Genomic DNA, 21131 nt, shown 5'->3' on the forward strand with positions numbered 1-21131 from the left:
TAAAAATGTGATGCTTTAATGATAAATTAAGGCTGTAAAAGTGTGAGCCTTCCATTTCCACTAATTGAGAGCCTGCAGATTCACACAAATGGGTTCCTGTAGAGCTATAAATGAGTACCGAGAAAGCTGGACTCACCAATCACAGCTGTCCAAACAATGTGAATCAGGTAAAATCTTGTTGACCGACATTACATTATACAATACAGGGGTCTGTCACTGCCGCTACGAAAGCAGACTTGCAAAGTTGCCTGTGGAGCTATAACTTTATACCGCTATGTCCCGAGAAGCAGCTATCCACCTAACGATATTTCCACTTGCGCCACTCACTCTAGCCATTCAAACCATGGGATTCGAGAAAAAACTTTTCACTTACGGTCGTTGCAAAACGAGCCTCCATAGGACGTCATGGTGCAGTCGCAGGTGAAGCCCTCCCACTGCTGGAGACACACTCCCTGATGGTAGCAAGACTCCTCCGTACAGGTGGTACTGGGTCCTGAGGGTATGATAAAATACACGAAAATAGTTTCAAACAAACAAACACAAAAAATACAATTAAGGAAAATTCATGTGGAAGACCACAGATAGCACAGAGTAATGTACTAATCAAGGTCTTATTATATATATATATATATATATATATATATATATATATATATATATATAGCTGGCCCAGGCGGTTGTGCTGGCAGTGTACTCCTGCAGACAATGACAGCAAAGGATGCATTTTAAAGCTCTATTAATCATTACATGGTATTTATATTCAGGCACCCCCTGTGGATTCAAAGGGTTGCTTTTTCTGCCACACACATTTTGCACCTTCAGCAACCTTTAGAAGCTAGTTAAAAGACTTAAGCATTTGCAAAATAAATGTTTGATCTACAAGTTGGTGAACCCCAAAAAAAATGTAAAATGTTGTTAAAGTTCTGCGTACCAAAATTGAAAGCTTTTTCAGCATATTTCTGTGCGTGTGTGTGTGTGTGTGTGTGTGTGTGTTTAGGTAGGTGGGTGTTGGGTAAAGTTGTTCCCTCCCACTGTCATGGATGGCTGAAGGCATTTAAATTGTCAATTAGAAACTACGCTGTTGTAATTTCTCTGTGGAATTCCAGGCGCTTATTCAGACTGAAAACCCACATTTCTACATCGGATTATACATGCCATTGACCCAACAGGCATTGTCATGTGAACTGACATGATTCACCGAATGTTTTGTCTTTGTTGGCTCTGTGTTATTAGAAGCTAATACAGCTGATTGAAATGAAGGAAGACAAGATCTTAATTAGTTTTCCTTCCAAGAAAACCTGATTTCAAATAATTGTTTTCCAAATTAGATGGGGAAAAGCTGAATGATAGATCTAAGATTAGGATGCAGATCAAGTCTTAGGCAAGACAGTTGTGTTCTAAAAAAAATAAGTGTGTGGGTGTGTGTGTGTGTGTGTGGAGGGGGGGTGTTATGTTGGTGGAAGTAAGGTTTCTCATTAAAATCTCAATTAAACATAGACATTTTCAAAGAACCATGGTTCAATGCTAGACTAATTTGTTTCCGCATAGATAAACAGACATCTCACTGTGCCATTTACAAATGGCCTAAATAAAAAAACCCCCCCCCCCCCCAAAAAAAAAAAGCACACAAAAAAACAACTAAACTGCCAAAAACATACATATGAAATATAAAGTTCTACCTCCATACACACACCAATATATGGCAGTTTTTTTGTGCTCCCAGATATCCACTTTCTACCTCCTTAACTGCCTAACTACGCTAATTGACCCATTAATTACTCACTAATAAAAAAAGGTTCCCTTCAGGATCTAATTAAGCATATTGTCATAATTAATAACCATGTCATGTAATCACTTCTTCAGTCTTCCTTTAAACTATTGATTGGCCTAACATCACTATTGTGTGGCTGCCTAAGAACCTGTTATTAGGTGCCTCAGGTTTGTTGGAGCATAAAACTCCATCTGCTGTGTTTGGGAAAATCTTGAACAATATAGGGAGGGAGCAAGACTAATAACTAAGTAAACACACATCTCCATTCCCCTGCTGCTGTCAACTGTGTGTTCATCAACAGCTTGGTTACATCTGAAACATCTGCTTCCACACTAATAGTGAGGAGATTTGTTTGAGTCTATGATTCAGATTCTGCGTTAGAGAGCAGCCGGGATGAGTCAACGTTCACGTCAGCAATCATCACTGGTCAACAGAGGTGGGTCTGACTGTTGGACTGTCAACGCACAGTTCTTCTGTACTCCCCAAACACCCCACTTGATAGATTTTGCTTCCTGTGACTTCCTCCTCTTGCCCAAACTGAAACTGACATCGAAGGGCTGCTGTTTTGACAGTGTTCAGGAGATTCGGCGCTCATCGCAGAGAATGCTATTCCGTGGGGACTTTGAGCAACGGGACTTCCAGGGAGCGTTGTCAGTGTTGCAGGAGCGCTTGGAGCGCTATCGCTGTACGAGAAGACTATTTTGACTGCGATGGCAGCCAAATATAAATCAGGTGGTGTTTTTTTATTTTTATAGACATAGCCTCAGAACCGTTTCATCAACCCACCTTATTCTATTTCTGCGATGTCCTTGTTACATATTTATATAGACTGATATGGAATGTTTTTGGTTTTTTTACCTTTTTTTTTTTTTTACCATTCTATTTTCATTTTTTTGACCTCTTTTCTTTGTGCCTCCCCTCTTGAGTTACAGTGAGTCAGCAACACTGGTTATGTACCTGCACTTCAACTCTCTTGGTCTCCTTCCCCTTTTCCCGGCGTTGTTCTATGATCTGCAGAGTCAGTGGGGAGCTACAAGAACAAGCTCAGAGTTCTCGCCTTTGTCTGGCTTAAGTCTGGAGAGACTGGACCAGCAGCCACCTCTGACCACTCTGTATCCCCGGTCCATAAGCTAACAACGACCTCAGAACCAAGTTGGTGTGGACTTTGTCTGTGATCCACAACCAGGAAAACAGTGATTTTTTTTTTTTATTTATTTATTTTTTAAAGTCATCGTCACTTCTTATTGCTTTAGTGACCCAGTAATTTAGAGATTGGATCTTATCTGTTGAAATAATCAATCAACAGTAGAAAAATAGACATTATAAACATAATTTAGCTGAGATGACATCAACAGTGTTTGGCTTTGTTGGCATATGATAAGGACTGATACTGTGAATTTGGTTATAAATAAATAAAACATATAACTAATGAAAAGGGATGTTGGCAGCTCAGCAGTTAAGGCCTCTAGGGAAGGCCCTTAACCCTGCCGGCTCCAGAGATGCTGTAGTGTAGCTGACCCTGTGCGACCCCAGCTTCCTAACAAGCTGAGATATATGAGAAGTGCATTTTGTGCAGTGACAATAAACTTAAATCACATCTTATTTATCTAATTTTTTTTGATGTATTCTTGTAATATCAAAAAGAGGAATACATGGCTTTGCAACAGCTGCAGGACTAGGTATACTAATATTTATCAAAAGAGTCCACCCTTCCAAAACCGGTCAATTACAACTGCTCAACTCCCTGGCATATCCAATCATTAACTAATATTAGCATCCAGTTCGTGTGCCTGCGGGAGGCAATATGATTGCTTAATGCAGTTTTAAACTGTGTTTGGAGCCAAGTAATTGTGGTGTATAACTGTAGGCAGGTAATAAGGCTGGCTGGCAGAAGTAGCAGCGTTAGGGAACAAGAGGAAAAAAAAAAAAAAAAAAAAGGCTGGATCAGTGCTGCATCGAGTCGGCCAGTGTGGCCCTCAGGGAAATCAAGTCTGTGCTCTCTGACGCTCAGTATGCCATTGAGACATGGTGGAGGGGGGTTAAGGGTGGGGTGTGTGGAAAGGGGAAAATGCTACAGCCAAAATCCACTGTTATACTCACGATTAACTACCCAACAGCACGCAGCCTGAGACACGGTGGCGGACTACGCACAGCAGAGGTAAAAACACGACAACTGCAAGATTGATGAAGCAAAAGCCAGTGAGGGTGGGATGTTGCTGAGATTAGCCACACTGAAAATAACATTAGAGCGGAAAGATGCCTCCCTCATGCAGGTTTTATGGGGCAATAGAGAGGATAACAGAGGACAGACTGTAAAGACATCCCCCAGCTCGGAGAATTTGGGCGTGGTTACTGGTGCATATCAGGGAATAACAACCATGGAAATGCACTTACTGCACTGGTATATTTTACTGGAAGCATAGTTTAAGTAGCAGCCTTGTGTATGATTGGGCCATAGAAGGAAACCGCTCCAATGTATGAGTGTAAATAATGACGAAAGTACAGCAGCTATTAAAAATAGATGTTTTTGTTTCTGTCTCTGAAGAGTACACTCAGCTCCTGGACGGTTTTTCTTCTAACTTCTGCCATTTTTTCAAACTGAGCCAACCTTGATGAATAATTGTTGAAAAGTTGGCATCAGCATTGTTTGTTACTTGTAACAGGAACACTGTATTACACATTGAATAATGACACTTAAATCAGTGCTATTTGATATCCCCTTGTGACTCAAGGGTGAGATAATTGCTGATAGATCTTTACCTTTGCAGAGAAGATCGCTGGCATTAGTGAACAGGGAGGATTACAATTACACATGAAGTCTGTATGTGATAGAAGACAGTCCACTACTCACCATCGCAGCCTCGTTCCACCTGGCCCACCCTGTGGAGGGCATCTGCGATCAGGTCAGGGAGTCTCCCATTCAGGTCCACAGAGGCCAAACAGCCCTGGTACCCGTCCCGAGATGCAATCAGTTTGGGCAGATTGCTATACATGCTCTTCGTCACGCCACCGATGTACAGCTCCCCTGCAAGAGACGCACATAGCAACAGTGAGTGTGAAACTGAGAGGAAAAAAAAGTTTGAGTAAATTCTTATTACGCGCATGCAGCAGTCATTACTTGTTTGACAATTAACTCCTGACATTTGGTAATATTACAAAACCAAACACATTCAGACAATGACCACTTTCATTTCAAAACAATAAGGACAATTTGCTGGCTGAGGTAAAAATGTCATTGAAAATGTAGTCTCGTATAGCCTCACTTCATTATCATTCTGCTGTGGACGGCAAAAACACAGCGGCTTGTTTGTGTTTCTTTAAACCAATCACAACGGTCCCTCGAAATGCAAAGTGAAGCATTCAACCACTGTATGCCTTCAACATAGCGACGGGGGAATTGTTTTGGTGGCACATTTGACGCATAGAGGACAGCATTGTAATTAAAATGGCTATTTCATGAAGGGGAAAAATACAAATAAAAATAAAATACCGTGGCTGCCTTATTGCACGATCCGAATACTCAGAAAACCTTGACATTTTCAGTGATGTGAATTTTTTGTGAATGTGTAATTACAAATCCATCACCTCGATTCCATTAAAAAAAGTGACCTATTGACAATAAGCCCCTGTCATTTTAAACAACTGTACGTGTAATGGAAGGCTGTTCCTCAACATGGCAGCAGTGTAAAAAATAAAGACCCACCATAAACCATAAGGTTGGTCAATCGATAAATACTTAAACACTCAAATGAACCATTGCTGGATACAGCCACGTGAGAATTGCAACAGCATCACTCAATGTGGTAATAATCAGCTCAAAGATGATTAGGAATGCTCGGGTACATGTGTCTCAAACCCAGGATTGATTCAAAATTCTGACAATATTGCAAAGGTTGATAGAAATACACAGAGCATCACTATTACGTTACACATAACACACTATTAAAATAAATTATCAGCTCCATTGATCATTTTCAAAGGCCCAAGTCCAGCCAACTCCATTCTACATAACAGAACGTGTACAATAAAATCATAGCCACGACACTGACTTTTTTTTTTTTTAGGGTGGTGTTCACCTTTTGTATTTTTGAAGGTCACTTTTTCAAAATTAAATTTCATTTGCAGTCAAAACTAATTCCACAAAGGAATCCAAAGGATTGTGCTGCAAAGTCACATTATAAATCTCCACAGCTTGGTTGCAATCTAATATTCTCTTATAAAAATGCATTTGTATAATGCAGCATTGCAGGAAAACCTGAAACACCATTAAATATGGAGGTAGATAATATAAGACGCCATAGTCAGCCATTTGATTATGATGGATAATCATGTATAAGAACTTAATGCTAATTAACATGCACTTTAACATGACCTTTACTGTACCCTACATAGAGAAAAGTCAATATGCGAAGAGGAACTGGAATGATTAATCGTCATACCTTAGGGATACTGTACAAAATTGGCAATAAAAATGTTTTATTGGTCACTGCTGGATTAATTAGCTAATCTTTTATGGTTACATAGTGTTTCTGCTGTGGCTGTGAAGGTGTGTGCGCTGCCAAACACGTGTAGCAGACAGCAAACATTACAGTCGCCGAGAGACAAAGAAGTGACATTTTAAAGCCAAGCAGTGTGGATGTTGGGAGGTGTGCTCCTGAGAGACATCCCTGACAAAATGCTTGTCATTACAGAGGCGGCATGAACATGTTTTGACTATTACATGATTCAAAGAAGTAGCTTACAGCTGACATGAATAGACTGTGCGGCATCAAGCCTGGAGTATTGGATATGACATTTGATGCTTGACAGATTTATTCCATGAGCCTGTCCATATACTGTACTCTCCTGGAAGCAGAGCAGAATGTACTCGGCAGCACAAACTCATGAAGGAAGCAGAATTTGTGAATCCTCAGAGAGATGATAAAGATGAATTTTGGGAAATCTCAGTGCTCAAGTACAATTAAGGTCTCTTTATATTACGACATAAAAGGATATACCCATCCACTTTTAAACCCAATTATTTTCCCCCTCTCTCTTTTTCTATCTCAGCCCTCAGTTCTGTAGAGTTTTGCAGAAAATGCCAAGTGAAATTATGAAAAACACAAAGAGGCCTTTGATGTAAGTGCATATGAATAAACACGGTTTGAAATGCTTCAGGCTTTTCATATCATCAAAACCCCTACTTTATGCTTTATCTTTAAGTAAGCATAAAATGAACACAAGCAAAACCTTTCACACAGGGGCGAGATCCTGCTACAAAGATAAGACCAGAAGAAAACCTTTATTTTTCCACTGCTAAAAAACGGAACTTTCAACTGAGAAGCAATGAGCCACAAGGTCAATTATATGTGGACTTTGTGTAATGGAATGAGTCAATGATGTTTGCCAACTCCTCTCTAGAATTAATGAGTACTTGACACTTCATATTTCCCAGCCAGGGCTCCCGGGCTTTATAATCAATACAATGAATTCATTAGCTGTCCAACTGAGTGATGTCCTGAAATCAGGCCTGTAAGAACCATTTAGCAAATATGAAATTATCGGTATGGAGTTAATCTCAAAAGAGCAAACAGTGCATTTCCGCAGACGTCAACAGAATGTTTGAGATTCCACTGGCTGACTGCATAACTAGACCAGACACGAGAGGAGGGAGGGAGGGAGGGAGGGCTGCGCCAGATGCACTGTAAAAATTAGTCATGCAAGTTTTGTTTTCTTTCAGTGAAGTAAAGACTATAAATATGCAGCACACATACACACACCCACTCAGTGAACTGGGCTCTCATTGTGTTCAGTTTGGAGTTGAATACTTTTCATTTGAATTACAGATTTCTTTGGGTAAAGTTTTGACTTCCTTGTTCATTTGGGCCAGGGATGTTTTGTTCTGCAGCATATATTACAGCTCGTATACGTTCTATTTTTTATTTTTTTTTAATACAACATGGCTTCAGCATCGTTAGGGGTGTTTGCTTTGAACGTTCTGATATCCAACATCTAAAAGCTGCGAGAAACAAAGCCGGCGCGTGAGATATCAACAATGTCTCAACAAGCACTGATCCAAGTTGTGCTACATAGACTCACACAGCCGAGTGACCCGACGCAAACTTCTTATCTATTATTTCTTTCTTATTTATGCAGTGGAAAGCTGTTATTTCACAAAATCAAAATGAACACAACATTCTTTTTGCTCATTAACCGTTATTTTATATCTGTTGACTGAGAGAGGTCGTTATTAAAGAGGTGTTTGTTTTCCCGCTCAGTTGGAAAAAAATAAATATCTCTTGGTGCGGCAAAAGGTGTTGCGTTTCTTTTCTCACTTCTGTAACAATGACTGTGAAAGTTAAGTAGCTATACGGCGTAGCAAGAAAACAATGTGTTGAGTGTCGATTTAACTTGTGGTTGTGGCTTAGGATGCTGAGAATAAAGTAACCCACAATATGGATAGAACTAACATCTGAATGGAGGCAATATGCTGTGCTTGATACAAACCTTACCTATCAAAAGCCTTACAGGTCTTTAGGACTGTTGTCGAGCAGGAGAAGTAAAATGATGACAAACCATTTTCCTCCCAGCCAGAGACTGTGTCTTGCTCTGACTCGGCTGTCCCAGCAGTGATGCATGCCTGTGGTGCTGAGGAGCTCAAAAAGATCCACAAGATGGGACCAATTACAGCCTCCAAGACATCACCAGAGAGCGCCACCTCCACATCTCTACGGTTACCATAATGACCTCTCAGGGGCCGATGGGAGGAATCGGGATGCTTGGATATGGGGCCCAGGAGAGCCTTTGACAGCACCATCTGGAAGAGCGTACTGACATTACATTTATTCTAGACCATCATTGTTTTTAGAAGATTTTAAAGTGAGAAATCTCTGTGACGATGGTTTTGTCTTTTGTAGTGTGGACACCTCTATTATCCAGCTTTGCTGATCTAAAAACTTGATCTGTGAGTCATTGGAAGATGGGTGGATGACCTTAGGACCTAAAGTAGCTATTCACAACCAGTTCTTTCTCGAGTGAACAAGCACATGGATGGAAAAATAATTTGATAACTGACATTTTCACTTTCTTAGAAGTGCAAGATATAAACCCAGTATATGTGATATTCATTTGTTTGATATATATGCATGTATGAACAATGGGGTGTGGTCATATTTTTATGCAATCCTGTATATAATATGAAAGTTTAAGGATTTATACGTGATTTAAAACAACATACTCTTCTATTTCAAGGCTGGCAATCAAATTTAAGCAAATTGGTGGAACTGACTATGTTCATCTTTTTATTAACAGTGAGATTTCCTTGAGTTATATCTCAGCAGTGTTGAGATGACACTCAGAGACTTGCTATAGTGAATCAATTTGCAGCTATTGTTCCCTTGTTATAAATATGGCGAGATGTGACTTTTTTTCTTCTTCTTCTCATCTTTCGAGCAGAACATTGCTGACTAAGCAGCATTGTGATACTGTGAAACATGGCATCAGAAGTAAATGAAAGTGTCAGAAGTCAAATTGTTATTTCTAAGCAAAAAGGGACTTTCTCAGAGTCGATTCTGAAGGTTAGACTGAAGGCTAGACAAAGGGGGTACTGCAGGGCACTCTAAAATGCTTTGCAGAAACTGAATCACTTGTATCCAAAGCACGATCAGGCAGACCCAAAGTGACCACACCATCAGAAGATCAATACATCACGCTGAGAGATAGAAACGAAAACTTCAGCAGACATAGAATTTGCAAAATTTCTTTTGCTTTGCTATTTTAAGTGTGCTTCACACAATAATACTAAACAGCACAAAGACTACTTTCCTCTCTTTTAACAGCTTGCATTATTGACTATAAGATTGAAGAAACCTGTGATACTAATTGAAGACGGGAGTCTGCTTTGAATATCGCTACAATCCACTCACCACTGGGATTTCAATAATTCTGCCCAGACAATGTCAGATCTCTGTAGAATGAGCAAGAATTAATCTCTTTTACAGCTTATTTATTGGATTCTATGGCAAACCAAAGGCACGCAGGTATGCTTGACAAAATACTTGTTAATGTCACTTTGTAGGATAGAAGAGCATTGTTTTAATGAGGTGTGGGGGTATGTATGTATAGTCTGGTCTGAAAACTAGCCATCTCCTATAAGCAAAAACATCATTGCTCCGATTTCACTGTTTTCATTATGTTTGAGTTATCGCAAAATAATGTTCATGGGTGTAAACCCATGACACTCATATTAACATCCAAACAGTGCTTTCTATCAGAGGCACTTTGGCTTTGATATGAAAGTATTGGAGTTTTGGATTACTCTTTTGCAAAAAAGTTAACTTTTTGGAGGATAGTGTTTAAATCCAATTGCAGTGTTACGCTATTCGTTTTATTCGGTCAGTACACCTTGTCAGCTCAAGACAAGACTTGTATTTCATCTTTGCCTATAATTGGCTCCCAAGTGAAGTGATGGTATTGCAATCTTTTCCCATATCTTGCCATACTGTGATATACATTATTTATATTCGTCATTAAGAGGAGTCTGATAATGAGAATAGGCCAATGAATGCACAATGCCTGGTCTGATCTCTAAACAATTCTCAGACACCCTCTTGCCAATTCCCTGGTGAACACAAAGCCGACCATTAACTTTCATTAAATGCTCTATTAAGAATCTCTGCCTCCCTCTTGAGTCCTCACTCTCTCCCCTCTCTATTGCTTGTTTTGCTCCACTATCATGCTGGCTCTAATTGACAAAGATTGAATGATTACTGATGAGAAACACAAAAATACATGCAAACACACAAGAACACAAACACACATCTACGTAGTGCTCTGCGCAAATGAATGACTGCTAGGGTGAGGGTGGTGTGTGTTATAGACAGGGCTGGGACAATGGCAGCCAGCAGGAAGATGCAGGGAATCTATGATTGCTAATTACAGAGGCGCTCCAATCTGTAAAGACGCCACAACAAGATGACTAGTGTAGAGAATAAATGTTGATGTCGCTTGTGCGTTAATTGCCGATGCTAAATTATGAGTTGTGTAATTATGTTCTGTGTTTTGGATGTGTGTTTTTGAAAACAAATGATATAGCAAGAGATGTTTTGGAGGAAAAAAAAAAGAGACTGACAACTAAAGCTGTAATTATTTGTTACAATTGTGGCAACAGGTGCATTCTGGCTCAATTTTACTGTAACGACAGGTGGTAAAACACATTTTCAAAGTCTCCCTCCCTCGTCTTTCTCTTTATCTAACTCTCCCGATGTAGCAAACTCGGTAAGGGAGAAAAAGCTGCAAACAGAGTAACGGGATACAATGAGTGAAAATGGAACAGTGAACAACTACAGTCGGGTAAAATTGACTGTGTCTAAGTATATTCTGCTTCCATGACCAGCAACAAGTCATCAAAATTTAAAGCGACTATTTAGGCAAGTGAACCTTCAGTACAAAATTACTGCCTTACATATGAAAACGGGCTTGTAATGTTTGATTGTGTTCGTCATGCACCAATTATAGCTTTAGTGTTCCAGCATGTAGTGAAAATGGCTAAAGCCAAGAATGACTCATTACAATTAAAAAAAGGCACAAACATTTTGTCACAGACAAAGTGAGAAGGAGAGATCAAGATGAAGAAATAATTAACAAAAAAAAAAAAAGGGAGAGATCAAGATGAAGAAATAATTAACAAAAAAAAAAAAAGGGTTCTTAACTTGCCATTGATTGGCATGCTGCTGTCATTATTGTTTCTTGAGCAATAAACTATTTCTTCCATCTAACTCCTTTATAGTAATTCTGTAGCTGCCAGACAGACCAATCATAAGCAGTTATTATGCATTTTTGAACAACAATAATGCATTCAGCATCTTCATTTAGATTCACAATAGACCACCGATGGACTGGATATACAACAACAATGGAAAGGTTCTGATTAAATAGCAGGTGTCGTCTAAAACATAGCTCTAGTCAACAGTTTAATAATCATTCTAAATAAGATAAAATGCACATAACTCACTTTAAAAGGAAACAGATGGGCTGAAAATAGCAAACTTGACATACACGTGTATGTATGTAAACTATCTTGCCATCTTATTTAGCATATTTATCCAATAGCATATCTTCCCCTGCATTAAAACAGTAGATACCAGCATTCAAGGAAATATAATCAGTATGTTTTGTAGGGGTCCAAGGTCATTATGTGTCCAGTGACCAAACAGTGTTTCATTTACCATTAGTATCAAACCCACAAATCACTTCTATCTACACACTAGCACTGTGATACTTGCTTTAATGCAATGTACTGCAAAGAGTTTGTTTATCCACTCATCAAGATCAGCCTTATTTGATGTGTTCATGTTTAGCAGGTCCTTGATGTATCTAAGCTGCAGCACATGCAGTTAATAATCCCCTTGATGCCACACTTTATAGCATATCTAAAGGCCCTTAGTTGCTCTATAATCATTTATGGCATAGCCTGTTGTATTCAAATTATACAAGCTGCAACTAACCCACGATTTCCCAACTGGGATGTACAGCTACATTAGATGGGGGGAGGAAAAAAAAAAAAAAAGAAATCATTAATTCTACAACAAAAAAAGGAATAAAATGTGTAACTGTTTGCCACCATAGCAATGTTTTGTTGTTGTATTTTTTTTTATTTTATTTTATTCTAGACTCAGTGCAAGTTCTTGAAAGGGCATCATCAGAATATGTGCCAGTGCTCGCTGGTGACACTTTCTGAGAGATTGTATAGTGACACAGACAGGCATCATTACACACTTTCATGCTTCCATTCTCGCTCCATGAAATGTCAGTCTGTATTCAGTGTCCTTTCACTTTGCCTTGGCTGGGTTCTCCTACTGCACTTCAGTTTTTTTCCCAGTTTGCTCGGTCACCATCTCTTGCTCTCCATTTTCCACATATTTGTCTTCTTCTCCCTGCCCTCTCGTTTTCCACTCTGGCTTTTTGTGCTCATAATATCCTCGCCTTGTCTTTCCTTATCTCCCTTTCCTATCCCTGTCTCCTTGCTGCACTCAGTTCAGTCTTACATGATATATGGTACAAATGCCAGTACAGGTCAGCTGTTCAGGCTTGTTATAGGAGTGTTTTACAAGTCTAGTTTTCATTGCACCTGTCAAAATTCGCAGAAATTGAATGTGCACAGTCTGCACTTTGGAACTGAAGATGTCTTCAGGCAAGACTTCTTACGTTGGTCCAATCAATTACTGTCAGACTTTGGGCTCAAAGAATTTCTATTTAAGATGCCACATTGTTACTATATCATAGATGTTCCATACATACATTCAACAGTCTCTTGTTGTAAATCACACAGTGTACTCATATCCTTTCTAGTGGCTGCTGTCACATTGTTGTACCACTTCTATTATTCACTGTCTGTGGAACAACACTGCAATTTCACTTCCATCTGTCTCCGCCGTTCAATATATGAGGCGTTCACACAAATTAAATATCTACACTTCTGTGGAAATAACTTTTATTAAATCTATTTTAAGGAGGGGTTTCAATTTAATTTTGCCGAAAAGAATCACGAGTTATTTAAAGAAACAAGAAAGTAATGTTTTGTTTTGTTCTGTCAGTTTTCAAGCGGATGTTTATGAAGGACTCCGTGGTCTTGTGGGCATTAATATAACCTTTGTTCCAAATTATTATGTAACTGTATAAGAGGGAGAGTTGTGTCCATCTTCTTGGCACTAAGTCAAACATGTGGGCGTTGGACTGTGCCAGGTTTGCCCCTTATTTCCGATTCTATCTGTAATATTCATGGACAGGCTCTTAAGGCACAGCCCATCGTTTGTTGATGATGTAGCTCTGTTGGCTTTACTAGCATGTGACCTTTAGCATGCACTGGAGTGGTTTGCAGCTGAGTGTGAAGTAGCTGGTATGCCAGTCAGCACCTAAAAATGTGAGGCCATGGGTCTCTTTGGGAAAAAGGTAGATTGCTCCCACTGGGTTAGGGGTGAACTGCTACCCCAAGCAAAGTATTAGGTGACGTAAAATTAAGCACAAGATTGAAAGGCAGCAGTAATGCAAATTATTGAATTTCCCTTCTGGGATAAATAAAGTATTTTTCATTTCATGCAGATGGTATGTCCCACCTTTGTGGTAAAGAGGGAGCTGAACTGAAAGACAAAGCTCTTTACCAGCTGATCTATATACCAACCCTAACCTATGGTCATGAGCTCTGGGTATTGACAGAAAATATGAGATTGCGGGTAAGAGCAGCTGAGTTTCCTCTGTGGAGTGGCTGGGTTCAGCCTTAGAGCTAGGGGATGAGGCGCTCCAACATCTGGATGGAGCTTAGTGTAAAGTTGCTGCTTCTTTGATTTAAAGCTGAGGGCAGTGTTGGGGGCATGCCCAACTGGGAGGAGACCCCGGGGTAGAACCAGAACTCACTGGGGGGTTTACATATGTGAACTTGCCTGGGTATGCCTCAGGATCCCCCAACAGAAACTAAACAGTGGGACATCTGGAATGTTCTGCTTAGCCTGCTGCCATCGAGATCTGACACTGGATAAGCAGCAGAAACTAAATAAATGGATGGCTAGAAATATATTGTATTGCTTTATTATTATTGCATTTTATCTTCTTTTATTATGTAAGATATAAATGTAAATTTTTCGTTGTGGCTAATACATTATCTTGTGCTTCTGTGGCAATTTCTGTGGCAGAATTTTGCATAGGAGAGTAAGGTACATCTCATGTTTTATCTCATTGTAACTAACTGAACTAAATCAGAAGGATTTAAATAAAATAAATAGTTAGTTTTTAGCCTTCAGTCAAGGCTTTGGCTTATTTTTTTCTTATATCTTTAAAAAATAACTATAAATCTAAAAAAAAAAAAGGGGTTGTTAGTTTACAAGGTGATTCTAATAGAAGGGAAACCAACTTACAGAAGTTGTTCTACAGTGTTAAGCAAGTCACAGTTGTCAGACAATATGGTGAGAGAGAGAGAGATCTTTTAGATAAAAAAGCATGAAATATCGCAATGTCTTGCAAGAGGCATTACCAGCAGTGATATTTTGTGAAAACTGGGGAGAAATCATTGCACTGTGAAAAGATTTGTGAGTGATTCAGAGCACAGATAAATTGGGTCAGATAAAGGCTTATAAAGACTTATTAAGGAAAGAGAGGGAAACAGAAATACGTGGAAATTAATTTTCAAGCCGTTTTATTCACTGACATGCTACACAGAATGGTTTGGAAGAATTGAGTTTTGGATGTTGCAACTTATTTTAGATAAGTGGTCCCTATAGAAACACATGCTCTATTATTGTTATGTTACAGCAAGACTGCGACACTAGCAGGACGATGTCTGACTGATGATGTGGCTGCAATATTACAAAGTGAGACTGTAATTTGAAAAACCTCCACAAGAAATGGAACCCTTTTTAACTGATGGTTTCTTGTGCCTTTTAGGGGGGAAAAAAAGAATCGTTTTGACGAAGGACAATGCATCATACCCCATGGTGCACAAACACCACAGACTTCTTGGTTTCCTTGGGAATAAAAGGAGAAACCGAAAAAAGGAAAAGAGGTGCTGTGACCACCATCATCTTCTGACCTTAACCTTACTAAGAACCTGTGGAGCAAGGAAGATGTATGAGGATGGGCGGCATTATACTTCAAAACAGAAGCAGTGGGAGGCCGTACTGACACTGTAGAATGAAACAGAATCTATACGCTGACTTACGAGCTCCAAGAACGAGACAGTTCGGGCTCACATAATAATATTCCCCTTGATTTGTAAATATATATAAATTGGTTGTACTTTTTGGGACTGTTTTGCTGATGCTACAAATATGACAGCTTTTTGAATGTTTCATATAACACTCTGCCTAGTAACTCAGAACAATGTATTTTGTACTATTTCAAAATATTTAAAATATCGGTTGTCATTTTCTGTTATGTTTGCTTGTAAAAATATACAGTATGTCCAATGTTGACTGACCAACTTCAGCAGCTACAGCAGAAAACATTTTTGATGTATTGTGCCGATTTTATTTTATTTTTTTTTACTTGACTTTAACATATTATAAAAATCCATTATTTGGGCTGTTGGGAAAAACAAACAAGAATGGCATCTGAATAATAGCTTGGAAGATGATTTAGTAAATGCAGACATGGCTTTTCTCTTTCAAGCTGTCTTTCTCAGTCCTAAGATGATGGCGAAGGGGCTCTTTGAGTGTGGAAAAAAAATAAATACACCCATGACAATATCACACTCATCGGGGGCATGATTACTAGTCTGTTATCTGCCAGGTGAGTACAGGTCAGTCAATGAGGCCCCGGGGATTTGTGGCGATGTGGTACAAAGCCAGCTCTATTCTCTCCTAAATAAAGCTACAATTGAATGTGGCAAATGTGCTGCTGTTATTTGCTTGTGTAATTTTGAAAATCAAAACAGGCTAAGTGGAGGGACAATTTGAAAGAGTCTATAAGTGAAACAGCAGGGGGTCAAGGCCACTTAGAACCTGTCTGGTGTTTGGTAACCCCCGTCAATTTCAAACAACTTTTGTATTAAAATTGTTTCTTTTTTTTTGTTTTGTGTTTTTTTTTTTTATCACCTATTACCTTTTGACACAAATCATATTTTGTACTTTCCCAGGACATTGCGTACCGTCTGTCTGTACTAATGGCCCTTTCGTTATTTTTACAAATAAAATGATCTTCTCTTCTCTGTCCACTCACCCATCAGAACTGGGAGCTTCTACAATTACAGGAAAGTTACTAAAAACAAGATTTCTTCTTTAGCCCTTCTGATGTAAGACATGTTGTACATACATCATCATAAACACAACTCCCTATTCTCTTTTCTGGCCTTTCGTTTTCATGGACGGATATTCTGGTCTCTGTGTGTATGAGCTTTGATTAATTTGTTTGTCCACATACATATAACTTAATTATGAATTGTACAAACTGTGAGCTTGTGTCATTTCAATTCTTTTATCTGCTCTATATTGTAACTGTAATTGTCAAAAATGTCACCTGGCAAATTCTAGTATTAGAACATTACAAATACTTGTTTTCATTACTGACTAAACAGATTTCTTAATGACATTAAAATAATGAAACTAAATTAAATACATTTTCTTTTAATTTTTTTTTCATTTAGGTCTTATCGTTTTAGAACTAATTTACAATATTCTGGAGATAAATAGTTTTCTTTGTAAATTTCTTTTAGAGAAATGATTTGACAGATTGTGCCTGCAGAAAACATAGACTGTAAACACATGCATGAGTGTGCAGACACAGACACACACACACTCCAAACACTTGCTGTCTCTATCTCGGATCCACCTCTGGTGAGGAAGCTGGCTTTTGATGAAAGGGAGTGATGAAGCAGGAGAAAGAAGAAGAAGGTGGGGTGGGAAAATGGCCAAAGCTCTGAGTAATGCCATAGTAAATTGTATTGTAAGACAGGTCAGTGTAGGGGGGGGCAAAAAGAAAAAAAAAAAGAAGCTAAAACACACTGCTCTATTGCAGCACTCAACCTACCTAGCCCATCATTTATTGAGAAAGGACTGAAACTGAGCAGAAAAACAGAGGGGATAGAGACAGACATGGGCGGGAAATGAATCAAAAGGAAGCAAACGGAATCTGTTGTAGAAGGGAAGGCAACACTTTACAAGACTATGTGAAGAATCTATAATCTCTAAACTCACATGGAGATTAAATAAATAAATAAAAGATATAGGTTTAATTATTTAGAAAAAATGTAATTGTTTCATCACTAACTGATTAAACTGTAGTTAAGAATAGACGTTGTTGACAATATATTAAAGATGAAAACACTGATCGTGGCAACATCACCCACTGTGCTGATGACAATGAAGATCATGACAAATCGTGCAATGCGGATAAACACAGCATCTCTCTCTCAAATTGCTCATACTGTCTTCACCTTCCTGAAGCTTTGCAGGCATACGTGCCGTGCAAGAGGCTGAAGAAACTGATTCAGACATTTATACTGTCTGATGTGAGGTGCTAATCCAGTTATACTGCATGTGATTTGTTTAGTTATTATTATGCAAATGGGTTCAGGCGCTCCTTTGGCAGATCTTCATTACATTGCCTCATCCCTCTCTGTCACTCACAATCCTACACCAGGTGCAAAGTGAAACAGTGCTAAAGAGTAAATTGAATACAGTGCACATGTTGTAATACATCCTGTACACGGGTACTTCTCGCTTTTCTCGTCCTAAGAACATCAGGTTTCAAACAAAATCTTACTTCCACACCTGGTTCACTGGCTCACACGCACAACAATTGGAGCTAACAAGTCTCGAGAGGAACACTGGTATCTTTCCTGAATGAATACAAAATAATCATGACTTCTATCAGAACTAGTCACAAAATCTGTTGGAAACAAATAAAAAAAGTCAGTGTGACCTTGTTGTGATATTACTGATCTGCTTGATTAGTTTTAAGATATTGCAACTTGTATCAAGAGAAAATATTTAAAGTTCACTAAACTCTAGTACTTTAAACCAGACAAAGATAACTTATTGGTATTTGCTCCCTGCTTCAGACAAACAAACAAAATATTTCTTTAGTTAAGCCAAGAAAAGACTAATTTTAACTGCAATGAGCCCAATAAACTCCCACAGTGAATTTGTGTGATGGTCTCAGGTATCAATGGAGTAAACATGCATCCAGCACCCCTTTGTCATAAAAGACTATTGACATATAGTGGAAGTGAAAGAAGCTCTCTGTATTTTAGAGGGATATCTTTAAGGTTTCATGGAACCAGCACATAGTGGCCATTAATGAAGGTGCAGGTTACAACACCTCCACAATGGCTTAAGCCTTCAGCTGGGAGGATTTGGCATAGACATTTCAGATTGCTTTCCAAGTAGGTTGTCAGTATATTGACACCTTGAAGAATTTAACACTTCAGTCCTTGCAGCTTACACTGTGTACCCTTTCGCAGCTGGTGAGGTCGAGAAAAATATGTAATCGGTGTAAGTATTTTGCCTCTCGATCGAAATCTTTCTTACTGTGCTCTGGCCATGGCATCTGAAGGAGAAATATGATTTACATTTTAACTGTTGGACAATGATTTTTCCTTTTTTTGTCTGTACGATTACACCTCTGTCTTGTCCTTCACTTAATGGATCTGCACCGTCTTGTTACTGTTTCCCCACAGATGGTGACTTTAAACGCGATTCACACCGACGTTATGCTATGGAAGATAATAAGAAGCAAACGAGATGAAGAGGAGAAATGTATTCTGGCTACGTAATGGCACAGACCCTGGAATTATGGTAATGACACAATGAAAGGACAGGAAAACCCTTCAGAGGTAACGGTATGTATATTGTCAGAGGATGACTAGATTTAGATGTTTTACAGTCATACTGACAGAAGATTCCTTTGAAAAAGTGGAAATGCTGTTGCACTGGTGACAGTGCGCTCAACACCAAGGGGACCAAGGATGGCCATACACAGTGGTACCGATGATAATGACTGAAGCGGGCCATTGTTGGACTTACAATAGTGCTTACAACTTACAATGGTACCTGTCATGGCCAAATGTTGGGCAGCGGAAAACGTATTTCATAAAAGCCAGGCAGTTGGTGTGTTAGGGCTTCAAAAAGTTCAAGTTCATTTTATCTGAGAATGTGGGTACAGTCACCTAAAACACCCCACACTGTTGTGTCTTTGAGCACGACAATAAATCCCTAACAGCTTCAGAGCTGCTGTGGTGTTGCTCATCTTGATCCTCTTATAGAGGAAGGTAGCATTAGGAAAATCTCCCTGTAAGGAGGGGCAGCAGGCAAAAATTATCTATGTAGTATGACATTAACTATATCCTTGAAAGGCTTGAGCCATTTTTTTTTAACACTATCACATACCACCTAAGGGGCTCTGTAAAGAGGATTTAGCCATATATTTAAGAAGTCTTTCTTGTAGCCTTTGCAGAGCCTATTATGAACTTTATTTATAAAAGTATATAGAATAACCTAGAGTAATTTATACTTAGATATTTTGTAATTTTTTCACCTAGACTACAGGCTTTTTTGCATGAGCGGTATACTTCATGTCGATATTGTCTTGCCCACAACCTGCTGTGACTACTGTTTTTTTTGTTTGTTTGTTTTTTGGCCTTTTTGCCTTTATTTGAGAGTGCAGTTGAGAAAAAGACAGGAAAGTGGGGGAGAAGAATGGGGGAAGGACCTGCGGAAAAGGGCCATGAGTAGGATTCAAACTCATGACCTCCGCATCAGGGACTATAGCCCCTGTACATGAGACGCCAGCTCAACCAGGTGAGCTATAGCAGCGCCCCCTGCTGTGACTACTTGCAGAGTGAAACCCAAATTACAGTACAGTCATCATAGCACCACAGCCACTTACTTGTGGCTGTTGTGCCAACTGTGCATTGCTACACTGTGGATGGATGTATGAGATGAATTGTTCCTATTTCTGGATAAACTAAAAACTTTAAGAGTATCCATCAACTTCTAAGGCAATGGCTACAGCTGAGTGACAATGTTTTCCAGGAGATTGTGAGTTCATAAGACCCTTTAGCTTCCTAACTTAAAGTTTCTGGTGATAGCAGTAACATTAAAACAGGGATATGGTCAAATAGCTGGGATTCCTAACGGCTTGATTTTTATTATTAAAATCAACATCTTTTAATGCTTTCTTAATTGTGATCATTTATTGGCAGATTTTTTATTTTATTTTTCTAACTAATAATACACTCCTTAACATCATTTGGCTTTTTGCATTTGTGCTTCTGAAAAACTCAAAACTGAAAATCAGCATTCATCTTCATGTCTGCTATGAGATATGAAAAGGTTTTGGAATTGTGGCTGGATTTGTGGCTAGCTTAGCTTGGTTTGTCAGATGCTGATATTAACCAGAAAAAAGAAAGCTTTGTGGCGATCAAACGGCTAATCTCAATTTTACTGCTGGCAAGAGCAGAGCTCATTACAATGTGTGTACCTGTTTGTCTTTCTCTCCTCCTCTGTCTCTCTCCCTTGCCAAACCTCTCCTCCATATTGTGTTTCAATTTGTTCTGCTTTTCTTGGAAAATGGAACATATTCAATGTCATCTCTTTACAATTCTACACAAGTATGCCTCATTAGCAAGCATCTTCAAAAGAAAGGGACAGGCGCAGTCTGAATATGGTGTGCCAAATTACTCCTCCTCCCTGCATCTCCACAACCTGAAAAATGCTTCATTAGTTGTTGTTGTTTTTTTCTACAGTTGTTGATATTCCTCATTTCCCATCACTGTATTTAAGAAGAAGAAAAAAAGATACTAATATCTTTGACATTGTCATGTTCTTTGCATAGTAAAACAGGTTATTCCCCTGAGGGATATGGATGTTTGTGTTTACTTCCTCTTCCAAATGCC

General features: G+C 39.0%; 1 protein-coding gene across 1 annotated transcript in view; it reads right to left on the reverse strand.

The window, feature by feature from the left end:
- Positions 1–373: 373 nt before the first annotated feature.
- Positions 374–21131, reverse strand: part of LOC103375919 (neurexin-2-like) — a gene marked incomplete at both ends in the record, with an annotated part of 62782 nt that continues 42024 nt past the window's right edge. Inside the window, 2 exons of the mRNA XM_008306222.1 lie at positions 374–493; positions 4623–4796. Coding sequence (XP_008304444.1) covers positions 374–493; positions 4623–4796 — 294 coding nt within the window. The remainder of the gene's footprint in view (positions 494–4622; positions 4797–21131) is intronic.

This window comes from Stegastes partitus, unplaced genomic scaffold (assembly GCF_000690725.1).
Source record: "Stegastes partitus isolate 25-593 unplaced genomic scaffold, Stegastes_partitus-1.0.2 Scaffold3633, whole genome shotgun sequence".
Classification (NCBI taxonomy): domain Eukaryota; kingdom Metazoa; phylum Chordata; class Actinopteri; family Pomacentridae; genus Stegastes; species Stegastes partitus.